We start from the raw sequence: 21,053 nt of genomic DNA on the forward strand, positions 1-21,053 counted from the left end.
AAATCTCAACAAATATGGCTGTATTAACTTGCCGAAGATCTGGGAGACAGTCATATTAAGGAAAAACTAGCACTTTTCTAGGACTCTAGCAATATATGTTAGCGGTTTTTTTTTTTTTTTTTTTTTTTTTTTTTTCAAATAGAGGGCACCAAAATCAGGACTCTAGTCTTTGTGTTGCTGCTACAATTTTGTTAATGTACACCATGTTGTTTTAGTCTCGTGTATTGTGACAAACAGTGTTTTTGTGCTCCGAAGATGCTGGTTATAATACCAGCGAAATATCAGCATCAAGTTAATAAATTAATTATTTACTTAGTTTCTGTGTTCTATTATACCGTTAAAATAATAAACAACATTTCATCACCAGTGACAATTCTTTGCAGTACATTACAATCTTGATCAACTTCATGGATGAAATTTTGACAGCATTCAACCCAGTGCTCTCTCTATTCGTGTGTCAGTGTGTGCGGCACAAACCTCGAACAAATCTTCTTCTTTTGCAAATCTCTTCCTAAGATCAATCTGGCTGTTTCTTTACCAACACCAAGCCATACAGTGAGTAGCCTAGTGGTTATTTGCCTGTCATGGACAACAATTTCCCTAGTTTGCACCACATTTTAATTTGTCCATGCAGAAACTGGCTGTACACAATATGGTTCATCCTCCAGGGACTCCCTCCCCCTCTTTAAACCTTGAAAACAAGTGGAACACCTGTGCATGGCTCAGACAATCATTGGTTTTTTTTTTTTTTAGGTCTTGGTACACTTCTATAGCAGTTTTTTCTGATTTACAGTAAAATTTACCACAGCTCTTTGCTCCATGATGCAACTTCTAACACGCTCCACTTACACACTCTTACTTCAACCGTTGCCACACGAAAACTGCTGCATCACCCAACTCGAAAGTTGCACCTGGGATTACAACACACTGTAGTGGTCAAAAATATGTATACACATTTGTTGCTTTTATTCATAGGGCTGTAGAAAATCAATCTCATTACTTAACAGTCACAGTGTGTATAACTGAAGAAATGAAAGTGAGTGAAATTGTGGAAGCAAAGGAAAGTTGGAATGAGGAAACAAAAGAAACAAATGATAAATTGACAGATGGTATCTTGAAGAACAGTGTGTGTGCGTGTGTGTGAAATTTTGATGCAAACTTGGTAAAAATTTTACAGACATTTCAGTTCTTTAACCAAGCATATGGGGAGGACTGTATGAGCTGAACACAGTGTTATGAGTGGTTTAAACATTTTAAAAAGTGATGGGATTATACTAGAAGAAACTGATGAAGCTAGGGATCTTGGAGTGTTAGTAGATAGAAAGGTGAAGTTAATGGGCCATGTGGCAAAGATTGCAAATATAACTCAAAAGATAATGTTGAAATGAACTTTAACATGTAAAGATAAGGATGTCATTTTGCCTCTTTACAAAGCCTTCGTAAGACCTCACTAGAACTATTGTGCATGGGTCTGGTTTCCGTTGCAATTCAGATACAGTGGAGAGTGTGCAAAGGACAGTGTTAAAAAATGATATCAGAATTGTGGAACACTAATATACAGAATTTATAGACTGAAAACACTAACAAATAGGAGAAAGAAGGATGAAATTGATTGAGACTTACAAACTTCTGAAAGGGCCATACAGAATTTCAGTTGATGGAAGTTTTCTTTATATAGAGGGTGGGGAAAAGACAGGGGGACATCCTTGGAAGCTGAAAATGAATGTTGCTTAGAGCTGGGGGCTAGATTTTTTTCTTGTTGGATCATTGGATATTGTGTGTGCAAACAGTGTGAATTAATTCAAGAATAAGTATGATAGCTGGTGCTTGTAGTACATGGTTTCCCACAATGAGTCCCTGACTCCCTGAAGTTCTCTCTTAATAATACTAATAATAATTATCATATATTCCAAAATCTTGTCATCTGGCTTCTTGTCTCCTGATTTTTTGTGTGTGTGTGTAACTTCTAATCTCTTGATAGCATTCTTCTCCTCAAATATTCTGCATAGACCATGGCAAATTACCTCCCCCTTTAAAAAAAGAATAGTTTACTCCATGTTTCCTCTGGTCATTAATCAGAAAAAAATCATAAGGATCATGAATACAAACTAATCTTGAGGTTATGATGATGATGTCTCTTTCCTCAGTTGTACTCCAAAATTATTTTATCCTATCCTATATCCTATATGGTGGGGTGTTGCTACAGACCTGGCAGCTCAGTTGTAGGGGACAAAGAAGTGCATCACCAATTTAGCCTTATGGGTACCAAGCGCATGATCATTATGGGTGATGTTAATTTTCCAAACATTGATTGGGTAGAAGAGAAATCTCATGATCAGAAAGAACAGGAATTTATTGAATTGTTGTGAGATAACTTTCTCAAGCAGCATGTGAAAGAAGGAACTCGAGGTCAAAGAGTGTTGGATTTGCTCATATCATCAGAAGGGATCTCTGTCAAGAATATGGCTATTTTACCACCAATTGGTGACAGTAATCATGCTGTTCTTTCTTGGATTTTTAATCGGAGCTTCAATACAAGTAGATACTTGGAAAGTACAATATCTACTTGTATTGAAGCTCCGATTAAATTAGGCTACATGCTGAATTACAAAGCTGGAAATTATGATGATCTACTTAGAAGAATACTATCTTTGGTCCCATGGTATCAGTTACTGAATGGAAAAACTGTCAGCAATGCATGGGAATCTTTGAAAAAGTGCTTGAATGTATCTGAATGTATCCCTAGTGTTCAAAGAGTAAATAGGTTGGAAGTGAAATGGATGTGCAGCCTTATTAAGCTAGAGATCCACAAGAAGAAGATGATGTGGAAAGAATATTGCGAGAATAAGAGTGAGAGGAGTTATGAAATATATAAAACTCAGGCCAGAAAAGTAACGAGTATTGTGAGAAAAGCTAAAACGGAGTATGAAAAGAAATTGGCCATGCAAGCTAAAAGCAATTCAAAAGAATTGCATCGTTATGCTGCAAACAAAAGAAAGAATGAATGTGGAAGAATAACTTTATTGAATGCAGATGGTACACATGTGTCAGAAGCTAAGGAGATTGTTCAGTTAATGGGTACTCACTTTGCTAAGATATATCAACCAGGTGTATGTAGCATGGTGCTACTGCTACGTTGGATGAAGAGTTAGAGGTCCATGAAAATGAGGTTGAAGAGCTCTTGAATAACCTGGATAAGAATTTGTTAATAGAGACAGATTGAATATCTGCCTGTTTGTTAAAGGAATGTTCAGCTGAATTAGCTAGGCCTTTCACACATTTGTATAACTTGAGTCTCAGTTCAGGAATGATACCACAGGAATGGAAGGAATGTATGATAGTTCCATTGAACAAGGGTGGTGCAAAAACTGACATGCCTAACTACCGACCTATTAGTATCTCTGGTGAGGTAGTGAAGATTTTAGAGAAGTTGGTAAGAACTCGCATACAGAAATGGGTAGACAATCATTCTATACTCTGCAGGGAACAACATGAATTTACTAAAGGAAGGTCATGTTTTAGCAATTTACTCATATTTTATAACAGTGTTATGGCCAAGTTGGATAAAGGGAATCGATACACTATGATAATGTTGAATTTTTCTATTGATAGGATACCACATGATAGGCTGTGGTGTAAACTGGAAAATATGGGATTGGAACATAATCTATTGACTTGGATCAAGGGGATGGTTAACAGACAGATGTCAAAAACAGATATAAAAGACAGATATCAGATCAGGACGAGGATCAATGCCCTGCCTACTCAAGCCCGCACAGCTTGATGGGATAGTAACGACTCAAACTGTAGGACTGGCTGCCACTACAGTGAAACATTGTCTCATATAGCCCAGTGTTGTTCCACACCCATGGGGTCCACGTGTGGAGGCATGATGCCATGGTCTCCATTCTGAACAACCGCTTTAAGAACAAAGGTTGGGAGACAGCAGTGGAACCACATTATAAGACCTCCGTAGGTATGCGTAAGCCAGACTTCGCTATTAAAAGAGATGGTGATGTTTGGGTAGTTGATGCCCAGGTAGTGGGAACAGGGCACCCACTAGTCTATAGTCATAATAATAAGGTAAACTATTACAAGAATAACCAAAATGTAGTTAGTAAGATACGGGAGGAGCATGGGGCAATTCCGAGATTTACCAGCACCACCATCTCTTTACATGGCGTATGGAGTGCAGATAGCTATAAGGACTTGAAACAGCTTGGGCTTACGTAGAAGGAAGTAAAAGTTCTTTCCTTGAGGGCGTTACAGGGCACACTGGTGGCATGGTGTTGCCACTAGAGAATGACTATAATGATAACTAGAACAGGCATAGGGTAAAACACTTGTAAAAGCTTAGGCCTATATCAAGTCTGATGTAAGGGTAGTACTGCCCATAACCAGTACAAAGATTAATAATAATAAAAAAAAATAAAAATAACCAGTGGTGTACCTCAGGGTTCAGTCCTTGGGCCATTATTGTTCAATTTGTACATTAATGACATCAAGCAGGGGTCTATCATCAGATTCGCAATTGTTTCCTGATGATGCAAAGAATAGGCAGGGCAATCAGGGATGCTACTGATATTCAGCAATTACAAAATGATTTGAATAGACTGAAAATCTGGGCAAACGAAAATGGCTGTCAGTTTAATGTTAGTAAGTGTAAAGTTATGCACTTTGGTGTGATTAGAGTTCCAGCGGCATATTATATTAGCAGGGTTATGCTACAAGAAACTGAAGAGGCAAGGGATCTTGTTGTATTGGTGGATAAGAATTTAAAGTTCAAACGTCACATAGCAAAAGTTGAAAATACAACTCAGAGGATAATTGCTATGTTGAAGCGAATCTTGACATGTAAGGATAAGGAAGTAATTTTGCCTCTTTTATAAGGCTTTGATAAGACCACACTTGGATTACTGTGTGCAGATTTGGTCCCCCGGATTCCAAGGGGATAAAGAAGCTGTGGAAAGGGTGCAAAGAAGAGTTACAAAGATTATATCAGGATTATGGGATTTAGATTATGAGGACAGATTGCGAGTATGTGGATTACAGACTCTGGTTAACAGGAGAAAGAGGGGTGATATGATAGAGGTCTATAAACTTTTGAATGGGTGTTATAGCATTTCAAATGATGAAATTTTTTGTTTTATACGAAAGGTGGGGACAGAACACGGGGCATCCATGGAAGTTAAGGTTGTTCTCAGTCAAGAAAGGGGTAAGAGCTAGGTTTTTCTCCCAGAGAGCAGTGAGTGAGTGAGTGGAATAATTTGTCCTTATGGGTAGTGAGTGCATCTAGTGTAAATGAATTTAAAGGAAGGTATGATAGCTGGGTTGGGTAATTTACAGCCTCCTTTGACGAGTCCTTGACTCCCTGGAGGTCTCAGATAATAATAATAATATCATGTTTACAATCTTTCTTTCTTTGAAAGCCTATATGTAGCTCATTTTCCTTAAAAAAAAAAATAATAATAAATAATAATAATCAGCTATTTCACTATCATCTTGTTATCCTCACTTCAGCTCACTCGATGAGAATCTTAGAGAATAGAATATCATCAGCAGGTTAACTTCTTTATCACCTGGATGCCCACAATTAATTACCAGCAATATGAATCGATCTATTTTGATCAAAGTAACTCTCCTAGGCATCATCATCCACCTTTGGACACAGGATGAAAAAAAAAAGTTTGGAAAACCTTGAATAGAATTTCTTAACATTTCCATGGCATTGGATTGGATTTGGCATGGTGACCTACTTATTCAGTTAACATATTATTGTCTATCTTCAACAGGGTTGGAGTTTGCTTTCTGTTCACTGCATGTCATGATGGATGGCTTCCTCTCCTCATAAATCCTATATGCTAGAGTAATCAAGGGGTCTGTACTTTAATCCATACCCTGCTCCTATATGTAAATGACCTCTGACTATCCTATAATTACAAATCTTATCTAAAGTTTTATGTTCACTCCATTTCTCTATCTCATTTGACAACCATTATAGGTTGTCAAATGAGGTTATCAAACAAGATTTATGATTTGATCTCTAGAGCAGGAGTTTCAGATGATTCTCCCTATCCATAGTTTTAATATGCTGTAGATTTTCAACCTTTCAAGGTTGTGAATGATGTTAAAACAAAAAAAAAAGTTGTTTCGAGGAATTTAAATGTGGTCAGTGGACTTATGAATATTATCAGGTTTATCATTACAATTTACACAAAAATCATTTACATGTGGTAGTCAGTGGAATTGGGGAATGAGGGGGAGAGTTACTGCTAGTAACTCCCCCACCCATTCTCCAAAAGAAAAAGTGGCAGTAGAGAAGCTCTCTGCTGCCACTTTTCCTTTTTTTTTATTTGTGACATAAACTCATTGAACGTTAATCGCCCCTATATAATTTCTGAGAGTTGGAAACTCCAAAACATAAAAATTAAGTCCTGACTCCAACCAATAGAAAACAATACAAATACACCCAAGACAAAAACGCCAAGCCAAGAAAGGGGTAGCCTTCATTTTTCCCCCACAGACTCCAAAGATGACACATAGTTGAAACGGCACACACCCCATTACTCCCACCCATAATCTTGCTTCATCATATTCTATCCTTCTCCTTTCCCCAAAAAATTTCTATCTTTCACCTTCTTCCCAAAAAATTCACCGCTCATCCTTAAAACCCGGGTTTTAAATTTCACATACCTTGTGTCTTACCTGCAATTCTCCCACATCTTTCTATCCCCCCCACCACCATCTTTTGGTCATACTTTGATAATATCACCATATGCCGGATGCCAGGAATATCCTGGCATATGGTGATATTTTTTGGATATACCTTTGCATCCGGATGCAAAGGTATATCCAAAATTATTCCTTCCTTATATTCTTCATATATCTATATCTTTTATATCTTTAAATCATCAGTAATGCCCTAAAAATTGAATAAAAAGCCAATTACATCATAAAAATTAATATTTATCTAGAGGAGTAACAGAAAATTTTCCAGAAATAATTTTTTTTTTAAATGATGACAAATTCTGATACAGTATACATCACAACCTGGCCATAACATTTGACAGGAGTAGGTACTTAAATATGTTTTTACATGTGAAAAAGCTCAACATAGTGCTATCCTGGAATACAATCCTTAGAAAATACAAAACTGAAATTATTAGGAGGCAATTAAAAAAGAAAAAAAAAGAAAAGCATTGTGTTTAAGGAACCCCCATAACAGGGCAAGTATCTCTTTCATTTGTGTGAAATTTTTCTTTTAATCAACACCAATTGAAATAACAAAGTTTATTACTATACTAGCTGTTTGTTACTACATTTCTCACAGATTTGAATATAATTATAATTCATTTATTATTACTGTTTAGATTGAAACGTTATTTTCTTTAATGGGGCATTGTTATACGTTCTTTCTACGCCCTTGTATTTTTGTTGTACTTTATATTATCCTTATACTGTAATCTTAAATTTCTTATATACGCAAATAAACGCTTATCCCTTAGCAAATTTTCTTCCTTCTTATTCTAAGCAGTCTTATTCTTGGCCTCCCTACAGTTTAATCACACAACATTCTGATAGAGTTCACCCAATAAGCATTAACAAAATTTATATTTTTACTGTGCCAGCTAATACCTAGGCTAGACGGGACTCCTACCCAGGATGGCTCTCTCAGTTGATACATGATGATTAGACCGAAATAAACTTTATACCTCCGTTCACTTATCTCTTTCTTACCGTTGTGGCTCACTTTAGTCATTCATGTGCTAGGTTTTATCCCGCTAGGTTCGTTATTATTTTATGAGGCTGTTTGAATTCATACGACAAAACAGGTCAGGCAGGTACTTGAAAGAAACAATTTAATAAGCTCAATGAATTATACACGTATACAATATAAACATAATCAGAAGTATTCTCGAGTAAAGACATAGGCACAAACTAATTACATTAATCACACAATTAAACTTGCATAGACCACCCACTAATATAAACATTTCAACATTAATTCTTAGGCACTTGTAATTTCTTCTTCACACACGGTCATTAGTTAACTTACTTTACACACTACTATATTAATCCACACAGGGATACACTTGGCCTTGTAGGGTAAACAAATCTTAAATAAATGGGCCTGAGCCAAGTCATAGACAATTCTTATGTTTCCATAATTTTAGTCCATCTTATATATTCTCTTAGGGGATCACACTCTTCTATGACGAAATTACAATATAAAAGTCTGTCTTACCGTCTCTGGTTTGGTACCTTGTTTCTTTTCCCGCCTTGTCTGGTCATCAAGGCCTTCTGGCTTAGCTTCCTATTAGGTTGTTTTCGGTCAGACTACACAAATGGAATCTCTGCGGAAAAGATGGGAGGTGGCACGGGGACATCGCCTGAAACGGACAGCATCTGCTTGGTTCCTCCGTCGCACGACAAGCACAGCTATCCTAGTCCAAGGATATAGCTTGGCCCATTCCAGGCGCTGCGACAGATGAACCAATGCCTTCCACGGCCAGCCAGTGACTTCTCCGAAGACGAACATGACCTATGTCCGAGAGAGGTCAGGAACCAGGAACCAGGAACCCCCAAAAAAGCCCCGAATGGGGTTTGCAAGGCCTTTTTGTTATCTTTTCTCCTCTCATTATTTCTCGACCGTCGTGATGCCTGCCAACGCGGTCACGTGTATTTACATCATTCTATTCAGCTCCCTCTATTTTGTTGCACTTGCACTTGTTTTTCTCTTCCTGGAAAGTGCTTTAGTTTCTCTTTCCAGTAACTACCTTCTCTCCCTTTTCATGCATAACACGGACGGTTTATTAAAAGTGACCCTTAAACTCTGTTTCACAGGCTTAGCTACTTTAAGTACTAGAAATGGGGTTCTTAAACAGACTTAAAAGTTTACATTGATTTCTACATCTGGCCCACACATATAACATATTATATTTTACAAGTATTTTATACAGTTCTATACAACTCCTTGTTCTTAAATTGATTTGCATCCACAAAGTTACCTTTTCATTCTATTGCCAACATTCCACATTCTCTGCCTAAGTAATTTTAAAGTTGTGACCTGAATAGTTTATGTTAAAACATTTCTTAGCTTATTCAGGACACAACAGCATGTAAAATTTTCAACTTGTCAGGCTTTAATTTGGTGTTTCATCTTGTTTTTGTATTTTCATTGATTTTATCAATGAGTATCACTTTATTGATTTTATTATATTATTATATTTTACAGTTACTACTATGGATAAATATTATTGCTGTGTTCAACTTTTTCTAGGTGGTGATATTTTCACTTGGGGAAAAGCTGATAATGGCGAGTTGGGACGTGAAGTCATTAAACCTAATCAACCAGGAAAGGTACTAATATCATTAAATCAGAAGTATGTTGTACACTCAGTCACATGTGGCAAGAACAGCACATTGATTGCCTTAAGTAAGGAGATACTTTTTAATTATTTTATTCTTAATAAAAACTAAATGCTTATATATTGAAATGAGCAAAGTGGATCTAGCAGTTTACAATTCTCTATATTGCAGTGTAGCATTTATTATTATACAATTGTAAGACTTTCACATTAACACAGGCATGCAATGGTTATATTCTTTTAAATATTTTACTTATTTTATGGTAATTCTTCCATGCTGATGCCAAAAACTATTAATTTTTACTATCAAATACAGATTTTTCACAAAATTTTACTTTTAAATAGTTTGATTATTTTGATAATAGTATTAGCGCAGAAGTCTAAAAGGAATTTTCCTTCACAGTGATAACTTCTGAAGTAACTTCAGAAATAAAGTAGCAGTTCTGAAATCTTGAACCCTGCTTAATAAGGTCGAATATGAAGAAAATGATTGGCTGCTTTGTAAAGATCTAAAGGTTCTTTGTGTGTTGCCTTGCTCTGCTGCCTCACAAACATGAAAACTTTATAACCAAACTGTTTGCTGGCTTTTATTATAAAGTTTCTGTGTTTTATGGAGCAACAGATATGCAAAGAGTAAATATGATGCTAGGTTCCAAAAAATATCCTACACTATCCTCCAGTGGCATATTAGACCTAACACTCTTGTAAACTTAATTTGGTTATGAAAGAGTAGTTAATCCTATCTCTATAGTACACCTATTTTGTTTTTTTGAAAGGGAAAAAAATTCAAGTTTCTAGTAGGAAAGTTCAGTCAACTCCATAAAAGATTGGCTAATTTATTTCTTTTGAAAATCCCTTATATATGTTAATTTAAAATTTAATTTTGCCTCTTTTTCTTTAGGAGTACTCCTTTTATGATGTTATTAGCTTTTTTTTTACTAAATTTTTTAGAGCATTATTGATGTTTTAAAGACATAAATTTTGGACATACCTTTGTAGGATGTTCCTGGTTGTCTTCTTATTGAGCGGCATCTGGCATATGGTGATAAACATTTATATTATTGCTGAAGTATGACTGAAAGAAAGTGGAGGTTGGAAATGTGGAGATAGAAAGATATGGGAGAATTGCAGATAAGACAAAAGTATGTGAATTTACAACCCAGGTTTCAAGGGTGGGCTGTGAATTCTTTGGGAAGAAGGTGAAAGATAAAAACTTTTTTGGAGAAAGGAGAAGGATAGAATATGAAGAATCAAGATTATGGGCGAGAATTAATGGGGTGTGAGCTGTTTTGACTGAGTGTCGTCTTCGGAGCTCATGGGAAAAGTAGAGGCTATGTCATGTCGGCCTAGTGTTTTTGTCTTGGGTGTATTGTTGTTTTCTGTTGGTCGGTCTTGACCTAATTTTTATGTGTGGTGCTTCCAACTCTATATAGGGGTGGTGAACGTTTATGGAGTTTTTGTCACATTTTATGGCTATTGTTTTTGATATTCTAAGCATTATTTAATTTTTGTTAATTTCTTTATTTCCAATTTCAGATAATTATGTGTAGTTGAACACTTTTATGCATTTATAAATTATGCTAGAATGAACCAATTTTTTGATAAAATAAGGATGATAAGAGTTAAAGGGGTGGTAATTTTCGATATCTGTGGGTTTGTGGAATAATTTTTGTGGCTATTTTGTTGTTTTCTCTAATTAATGTTAGGTTCAGGAAATTTATAAATTTTACTTTTCATGCTCTGATTCTACAGTGAACTTTAGTCTATTGCTGAGTCATTAAGGGATGCTTGTAAAGTGGTGATGCATCATGTTGGTTTTCCACTGCATAGAATATCGTCCACATATTGGCTGTAAAAGGTAATGCATGGGGGGGGGCATAGATGTGATAGGAACAATTCTGCTAATTGTCCACTAATATTTTGTCCCATAGGGAGTCCAAAAATTTGGATATAGATGTTATTATAAAATTTAAAAAAAGTTTGCTGAGATTATTAGTTTTATCAGGTTTATGATATCGCTGGCTGTTAATTTTGTTCATGATTCCAGGGTGTGGTCTTCTGTGAGTAATGTATGTACAATGTCTAATGTTCTGGGGACATTCACATTGGTCATCATCATCAAATTCCTGCCATGTACCCTCAAGGGGTGCACAGGATATGATAGTACTACATGAAAAAAAATTTGCATCATTACTAACTTCCTATCTACAATTTTCCTCCAAATCAGTCTGTTACTTGTCAAGACTCCAACATTATCAGATCTTATATTTCTATTGTCTAAGGCACTTTGTACTGTATCAATCCACCTATATCTTGGTCTTCCTCTGCGTCGTTTTCTTGCCAGCCTGGCAGAGAACACTTGTTTTGCTAATCTTTCTTTGCCCATTCTGTTTAAGTGACCATACCACCTGAGGTTAGCTCTGCTAACGCATTCCTGGATGCTGACAATGTCAAGTTCTTTTCTAATATCCTCATTTTTAATATGATATTGCCATTGATGCCATCTGTCCACATCTATAATCTTTCTCAGGACTCTCATATCTGTGGTCTCTAGTCTTTGGTCAAGCGTTTTACTTCTGACCCAGCTCTCAGATCCATAAGTTAAAACTGGTTTGAACACTGTCTTGTATACAGCTAATTTAGTGTTCCGACTAATTTCTCTCTTATTCCATATGAATTTATTCAATTGACTTCCCACCGTACCAGCTTTGCTGATTCTGTTATCTATTTCTATATTTAATTTACCATCTTCAGTAAAAATCGTGCCTAAGTAGCTGAAATGTTTTACATGTTCCACAGGTTCTCCATTCACAACACAGTTGACATTTTCAATGATTCTGCCTGTTTTCACTGTCTTTGTCTTTTTATTGCTGACCTTCATACCATATCTATTATAACAGTTATTCAATTTAGTCAGAGAATCCTGCAGACTTGTAGCAGATTTATTTAGAAGTATAACATCATCCGCATAAAGCAAAGAACTGACATTAACATCTCCAATTTTGATATCATGTTTAATACCACTTTCCTTCATAATGTGATCCATATAGATAATGAATAACAGAGGGGATAATGTACATCCTTGTCTCACACCAGATTTAACATTAAACCATCTTCCTGTACTTCCTTCATTTCTAATTCACATTGGTGTATAGCAATAATGCATCCAATGAAGTGAGAATGTCATCGTGGGATAGAGTTAGGTTTGTTATTTTTTGAAATAGGTCGTCTGTGTTTTTCATAATTGATTTTGACTTGGTTAGTAAAGATTTGAGTAGTTTTACTAAGAATTTTGATAAAGGTGATGTGGTGGTTTTTTGTATGAGATTATTGGGCATACTGGGTAGCCATCTTTATGGGTTTTAATTTGTCTGAATATATATGCAATGAATGTGGTGTGGGTGTTGTATTTTCATTGTTATTTTATCTATCTTGTTTTGGTTTTTTAAAATGTGTAGTGTGTGTTGTTAATTTGTTTTATGAGGTTGAGGGAGGAGGGGGGATTCATTTAGAAATTTTTGGTATGTGATTTGATAATTTAAAATTTCTGTTATTTTGTTGCGATAATCCGTTTTGTTTATGATGACCACTGTGTGTTGCCTTTGTCTACTTTAGAGATCATTATATCTGGGTTAATATTAATTTAGAGGAGTAACATGGAAAATTTTCAGAAATCACATCTATCCCTTATATATATATATATATATATATGTTCCTCACATCTAGATGAGATTTAAAATCCAGGTCTTCCACCCAAAGGCAGTGTTACTACCAACTTCCTCACAGAGATTCTATGCCTAAAACATTCGTTCTACAGATTTGGTTAGATAAAGATTGAGATTGTTTTGAATGCTTCGGGTGCTTAAGGGCCAAAGCTGTATAACCGAGAGGAGACCTCCACATAGCCTTGGTGTCGAGGCTAGCTGGTGAACGGTCGTGCTATCGGAGAGCTCCTGAGAGATTTGTGTTTTTTGTTGATTTATTGGTGTTTTGGATTCAATTTTTTTGTTTTGGTGTTTTGGATTCAATAATTTTGGTATATTATTAGAGCTTTATTAATGTGGTTAGTGTACTAAGTGTCTTATAACATAATCTATGTCGGAAGTCGCCGCTAGATGAATTCGTAATGAGTAGTGTTCGTGCAAGCTCCAGATAAGATAAGTATCATTTTCAGTTATCGATACAAATTACTTAATATTGTGTAGTTTTGTTTTGTTTGCCTTGCGTATTTTAGTGCGTCTATTTTTGGTGTGTTATAACGTTTAATTTGACAAAACACGTTACAGATAAATATGGCACCTGTGCGTAGGAAAATGGCGGCCAGTAATGAAGGTTCACCATCGTTATCTAAGAACGGTAGCATAAAAGAAATGAGTCAGTGTACTAGCTGTGAAATGTACGCTTTGCGGAGGGCGGTCGGAGTGTGGTTAGATGATGATAAAGGATTGAATGTGTGTAGAAAATGTAGGGAGAATGCGGAATTGAAGTGTATTTCGGATCGTGAGTGTGATATTTTTGTCAACCTCCAAAATGAAGGAAATAGGGATATGACAAGAAACGGCAAGGTTGTACATGAAAATTGTGAGAGTGTGAATGATAGTATAAATGGTTTCTCAGAGAACAAAAAAGATGAGATAGATGCATTGAGTGAGATCGCGTTGTTGAATAGTGCGATAGAAAGAGCAAAACAGCAGCTAGAGTGCATGAACAAAAGTAGACTGAATGAACCAACCAATAATAAAAGGTATGACAGGAAAAATAGACGTATGAATGTGAACATGAACAAAATGAAGGATAGAGTGCTGTATGGAGACTCGTTAGTACGAGGTGTGTTAGTAGAGGACTTGACAAAATCGTACCAACCTGGTGCGACCATAAAGGACTTAACTGCGTCTATTAGAGAGCAAAAGGAAAGGGTGAAAGAAATGATTGTTGTGGCAGGTACGAATGATTTGAAAGGAGATAAAATGGAAATGATAGAAGACCTGAATGAATTGTTTGAGGTAGCAAAAGAAAAGAGTGAGAGAGTTAGAATGATTAGTCTTTTGCCACGGTATGACAGTGAAATGTTTAAAAGGAGGGCTATAATTGCAAATGACTTTATGCGTGGGTTATGTATGACGAGTGGTGTGGAATTTGTGGATGTGTGGAGTGAGTTTGATGGGTGAAAGGATCTATATAAGATGGATGGCTTGCATTTGAATGGTTACGGTGTAAGAAGACTTGAGAAAGTGTTGCTGAATGTAGTGGATGTGCAAATTCAGGGAAACTAGATTTGTTGGGGGGGGGTAGAGATACAGTCCTTATGGAGGCAGTTGAATGTAAGAATGAATATAATATGCCAGAGCAAATAAGGACAACAAATCAGAGTGGGATAGTTAATATAAGGCATCAAGGTAGGGTTGGGGCTAATGGGGGTCTTAAATTCATGTACACTAATACTAGGAGTATTAGGAACAAGAAGGAAGAGTTTTTGGCCATGGTTGGCACTTCCAGACCACAGGTTATAGGTATTAGTGAAACATGGCTGACTGTAGATGATATAACTAGTGGGATTGAATGTGATGGGTATAGTGTGTTCAGGAATGACAGAGAGAATAAAATGGGGGGAGGAGTATTGCTGATGATAGCTGATGAGCTCCAGCCAAGGAGAATAGCAGTTGAATTGCAGGATAGAGAAAAGAGCACATTTGAGGCCATTTGGTGTGAGATTGTGGCTAGCAGAACTAAATATACAATTGGGTGCTGCTATAGACCAGGTGATGGAAAAGATGGTGGTGACAGTATGCACAAGCAAATAGAAGAAATGGGTGGAAGGAGGGTGATTATTATGGGAGATTTCAACTATGGTCGCATTGATTGGAGTGAGGAGAGGACACACGGGAGGAAGGAACTGGATTTTATGCGGTTATTAAGGGATAACTATCTGCGACAGCATGTAATGGAAAATACTAGGGGTCAGAGAGTGCTTGACCTAGTAATTACATCTGAGGATTTGGCTGTAACAAATATGACCACATTGCCACCAATCGGTGAGAGTGATCATAGGGTCTTAACTTGGGAGGTGGCTAAAGGTGTAGAATTTTCAATTAAGACAGGAGACATGTGGAATTATCGGGCGGGAAAGTACGACAAGCTTAGGAGTTTGATTGGTTCAGTGCCATGGCATGTACAACTGCAAGGACTAGAAGTTGATAGTGCATGGGAGGTAGTTAAGAAGTGCTTGCATGAAGCAATGGCTGACTGTATACCTAGAGTCCGAATAATAAATCAAGTAGGGGTTAAATGGATGAATAACACCATTAAGCTTGATTTGCAAAAAAAGAAACAACTATGGAGGGAATTTAAGGAGAAGGGTGACCGGCAGGCACATGAACGGTATAAAGCGCAGGCCAGAAGGGTGACGAGTGTGGTAAGAAAAGCAAAAAAGGATTACGAAAGAACATTGGCCATGCAGGCTAAAGAGAATCCTAAACAGTTTTTTAGATATGTAGCAAGTAAAAGGAAAAATGTACATGGCAGATTGATTTTAAAGAATGCCGATGGTAGGGAGGTAACTGAATCAGTTGAGATAGTTGAGTTACTGAGTGAGCACTTTGCAAAAGTATATCATCCAGGTGGTGACATTGCAGAAACGAATAAACCAGTAGATTATACGGGAATTGTGGTTAATGAAGTGGAGGTGAGTAGTCTATTGCATAACCTCAATGTCAATACATCTGTGGGATTGGATGGTATACCAGCTCGTGTTGTACGAGAAGCAGCTAAAGAATTGTCAATACCCTTGACCATTTTGTTTAATTTGAGTCTCGGGTCTGGGTTAGTCCCGAGCGGGTGGAAAGAGGGGAAAATAGTTCCACTGCATAAAGGTGGTTCCAAGACTGCTGTTGTAAATTACCGACCGATTAGCATATCAGGAATCATTGTCAAGGTCTTAGAGAAAATAGTCAAGAGGAAAATACAAGATTGGATAGAAGAAAATGGGATACTGTATCGGGGACAGCATGGTTTTGTGAAGGGTAGGTCATGCCTCAGTAACTTGCTCACGTATTATAACACAGTGATGGCTGAACTGGATAAGGGTAATGGGTTTACAGTCATTCTACTAGACCTTGCTAAGGCCTTTGACAGGATACCACATGGAATCCTTATCAGTAAATTGCAACATATGGGGATGGACATAGGGTTGGTGAGATGGATAGGAGGGTGGTTGACGGAGAGATATCAGAGAGTGGTTTACTCAGGAGTAGAGTCCACAAGACGGCCTGTGACTAGTGGTGTGCCACAAGGATCTGTTCTTGGACCACTGCTGTTTAATTTGTTCATAAATGATATAGGAAATGATCTGAGAGGAACAGTTCATTTGTTTGCGGATGATGCGAAGTTGGGTAGGGCAATAATGAATGCAGATGACGTCAGAATTTTGCAGGATGATTTGGATAGATTGGAGGTCTGGGCTAAGGAGAATGGATGTCAGTTTAATGTGGCAAAATGTAAGGTTATGCATTTTGGGGTGAAAAGATTGGCGGCAGTTTACTGCATTGGTGGAACCCAGCTCCAGGAAATTGATGAGGCACGAGATTTAGAAGTGTTGGTGGATAAGGAATTGAAATTTAGGGGACACATTGCAAAAGTGACCAAAACAGCTCATCAAATCACTTGGTTGCTGAAGAATACGTTGACAAGCAGAGACAAGCAGGTTATTGTTCCTCTCTATCGAGCCTTGATAAGACCCCATCTAGACTACTGTGCTCAGATTTGGTCACCTAGGTTTCTTCTTGATGGGGAGGAGGTGGAGAGGATCCAGAGGCGAGTGACCAAGATGATAGCAGGTCTGTGGAATGAACCGTATGAGAACAGGTTGAGGATTTGTGGGTTGCAAAAATTGGTCGATAGGCGGAGGAGGGGAGATATGATTGAGACATTCAAATTACTGAAAGGTTTCTATAAAATTAATTCAGAAGATATTTTTGAGAACAGGGCTGGTTGTGGGAGGACTAGGGGACATCCATGGAAACTGGGCAAAAGTGTGGTTAGTAAAGGTGTTAGAGCTGGGTTCTTTGCTTTTAGAGTAGTGAATGAGTGGAATGCGCTCCCTGAGTCTGTAGTGGATGCTGTGACAGTGAATGAGTTTAAGGCGAGGTATGATAGATACTGTATGAATGTCAGATAGTTGTGATGATTATGATTTGGGGCCTCCCTCGATGAGTCTAATGACTCCCTGGAGTTGCCCGTAATAATAGTAATAGCCTTTAAAGGAATGTGGAGAACCAACCAGGGCTTCTGACCTAATGTCCAATCATCATCTTCTTGTGGTGCACCCTGTTAGATATCTACCTGTATGCTGAACGAATGAAGATGGGCTGGCAATTTGGGATTTAGCTGACCAAATTGTATTTATTGGCTTAAACCACGATGTAAAATGATGGTACAACATAACAGAATTTCATGCCAGCTAGGACGTTGCCAGTTAAACAAGACTCCCGTTGTGAAAGGCAGGGGACCAGGGCAAACAGTGAAAAGTCAACTACTGGAACAAATCCTGAAATACAACTCAACATCACCAGAGTTCAAGATCGGTACTATCAGCATAAGAAGCCTGCATGAGAATTGAATAAATACCAGATCAACATAATAAGGGATGACTGAAACAAAAAAGAAAGAAACTGTCAAGATCTTTCTAAGCACTAAATACAAAATGTTATATTCAGGCAAAATAACAATCAGGGAAAAGAAGGAGTAGCTATAGTATTCAATACTAAATATGAGGCTTTGAATGGCAGGCAGTATGAAGTAGAGTGATGTAGGCAAATATCAGAATAGAGAACTGGACAATGAGACTTTTATTGTGCCTATGGTTCTACAAAGGGGTAGAAGTGAAGGAATTTTTCGAGGCTTTAGAGAAAGCAACTGACACAATGAAAAAGGAAAAGTAGGTCCTTGTTGGGGTATATAAATAGCAGAGCGCACAAAAACATTCAGAACCGAAGCTCATCACATGGGTTTCCATAGTAGGATCGCAAAATGCAAACCCCACATTACCTAAACCCACATGCAGCATCATTTTCAGTGGTGTAAAGAGCATATACGGCGAGATGTGCAAGCTTGGAAAGCTTGCACGATAGAGTAATTTGTTGTCCTGTACGGCAGTGGTTGCCAAACTTTTTTGATCGCATACCTCCAAGACAGAAAAAATAAATAGCACGTACCCCCGGTTTCTTTGGAGGAAATTTTTTTTAACCATTTATCCATTTTGTAAGGGTTAATTTGTAATTCACTATTTCTAGTGTAAACATAAAAGTAAGCACAAAAGGGCATTGGAATTGAATAGAAACAATATATACTAAAAAATCATTAAACTTACTACTAATAGTCAAATAATTAATACAACTGTGGTGTCATCTGTAGATAGCAGAATAACTAAGCAATTTTCCTTCTCTAGTTGGGCTTGTCAACACTAGGATGCCCTACAAACAATGGCAATGATAAGAAGTAAGAGATTTACTCCCTAGTTTTAAAAAACACGACAGCTTTGCCACAGACGATTATGTGTGCAAAGTCGCCCAGTGTGCACTACTCGCAAATTTAAGTTTACAGGATCTTTATAACAACTTTGTCTATATTAGATATATGTGTAATTGATGAACGAAAGTAATATTCTTTATCTTTAATTAATTACTTAATTTTTTTCCTATCAATATAAAACGTTTTTTTTTGACGTACCCCCCACGTATCGACTCACATACCCCCTGGGGTATGCTACCACACTTTGGAGATCACTGCTGTATGGGACAACAAATCACTCAACACCCTCTACAAAGTAGATTGACGAGTGTGGGTGTAGTTGATGCCAGTGAACGTCTGTTACTAGAGTGCATAACCTGAAATTTGGAGATAGTGGTGTGATGGTATGGTTGTTTTTCCTGGTTTGGCTTTCGGCCTCTGTGGCATTACAAACATTGAACTCCAAGAGGCATCTGAACATTCTGGACAATGCTGCCATAACTGTATGGTCTGTAGACATGAATGTCACTACACTTGACTGGCCTCCACACAGCCCTGATTTCAACCCCATTGAGGGTAAGAGCTCCCAGTTTATCTGTGGGATAAATTGGAATTGGGGGAAGCCACAACAGTCCAGGACCTCATTGCATATATATACAGGAAGAATGGTCCAAAATTTCCATTGATTGCTGCTGTACACTTGTGGAAAGCATGCTCTGTAGGATTGCTGCGAGTCATCACAGCAAAAGGAAGTCCTGCATCTTATTAAGGTGGGCACCATGGTTGTTTGTTCCTCACACTGTGGTATCCATTGGCTTCTTTCTATATATCTATAGAAAGAAGTCAATCTTTCTGTATATATATAGATATAGAAGACTATATATATATATATATATATATATATATATATATATATATATATATATATATATAGAGAGAGAGAGAGAGAGAGAGAGAGAGAGAGAGAGAGAGAGAGATCCATACATGAGAGGTAGAAAAGCCCATAGCACATCATTGTGCTATGAGGGAGGTGCAACAGGTGAGGATTGAGAAAGAAGTTTATTGACATTTTTCTTGAAGAGTTGGAGGTTGTAGTTATTTGGAGATACTTTATGAAGAAGGATGTTCCAGAGAATAGCCTTCATCAGTGGAACAGTGATCATGGAAGTATCTATAGAAAAGACACAGAGCTGAAAACGTGACTCTCTGAGACATAGATTGAAGTAAGTTTGTGAGGGTAAGATCATTTATGAACCGAATTGTTCTTGGAAATATCAACAATTTTTAGGGAGGTTTTAGGCATGCTGCCTTAAATATGTGACTAGTATTGAATGGATGGATTAGGAATTTAGACAGAGGGATTTAAAATGGCTTATGGAACAGTTTTAAAAGAACACCTAGGTTTCTTTTTTTTTTAGAGGCTGAAGAAACTGTTGATGATAAGTTTATGACAGGAAAGGCTGGAGATAAATGTCAGTCCACGGAGAAAGATCTGATTCTCTCTCTCTCTGTGGTGAGTTGTGTATTACTGAGGGTTGGGAAACTTGAGATTCTTTCTGCAAGAGAAAAAGCAATACTGAATCAACATAAACAGTTGATTAAGACATATTTTGTTTTTTTATATGTATTATATACTGCATTCTTACAATAAAGTAAGCTAGAGAAAAGAAAATCAAATTTAGAGCTTGAAAAGGATGGAAAACTCCCTTCCTTTGTGTTCTCATCACTAAGAAACCTAACAGTGGTGTCTATTTTGAAATGTATTGCAAGCCTACCCATACAGGTTGTTATCTTCATGCCTCATTCTTTTGCTATCTTCCGGAAAATTAGGCATAATCCACACCCTCAAGAATAAAGCAGATTCAATTTTACAAAAATCAAGACCAACTCAAGACCAAACTTTGGGTTCTGAAATTTATTTGCTTTTAATGACTATTTCAAGAAAACAATTGACAAGATTTTATTTTCGAACCCTGCCTCTTTCCATAACCAGAATGCACAGTATAGGGATCTTGGCAGTCATCATCAAATTCCTGCCATGTACCCTCGAGGTGTACAGGATATGATAGTACTACATGAAAAATTTACATCATTACTAACTTCCTATCTACAATTTTCCTCCAAATCAGTCTGTTACTTGTCAAGACTCCAACATTATCAGATCTTATATTTCTATCGTCT

At 37.2% G+C, this 21,053-nt stretch overlaps 1 protein-coding gene across 1 annotated transcript in view; it reads left to right on the forward strand.

Moving 5' to 3' along the window:
* The window catches only part of LOC150096670 (serine/threonine-protein kinase Nek8-like), a 253,264-nt gene that overhangs the window by 209,596 nt on the left and 22,615 nt on the right, over positions 1 to 21,053 (forward strand). The window contains exon 16 of the mRNA XM_090408678.1: positions 9,281 to 9,436. Within this exon, the coding sequence (XP_090264804.1) occupies positions 9,281 to 9,436 (156 nt within the window). The remainder of the gene's footprint in view (positions 1 to 9,280; positions 9,437 to 21,053) is intronic.

This window comes from Typopeltis vanoorti, chromosome 18 (genome assembly GCF_054136105.1).
Source record: "Typopeltis vanoorti isolate ZY-2024b chromosome 18, IOZ_Tvanoo_1.0, whole genome shotgun sequence".
NCBI classification, from domain to species: domain Eukaryota; kingdom Metazoa; phylum Arthropoda; class Arachnida; order Uropygi; family Thelyphonidae; genus Typopeltis; species Typopeltis vanoorti.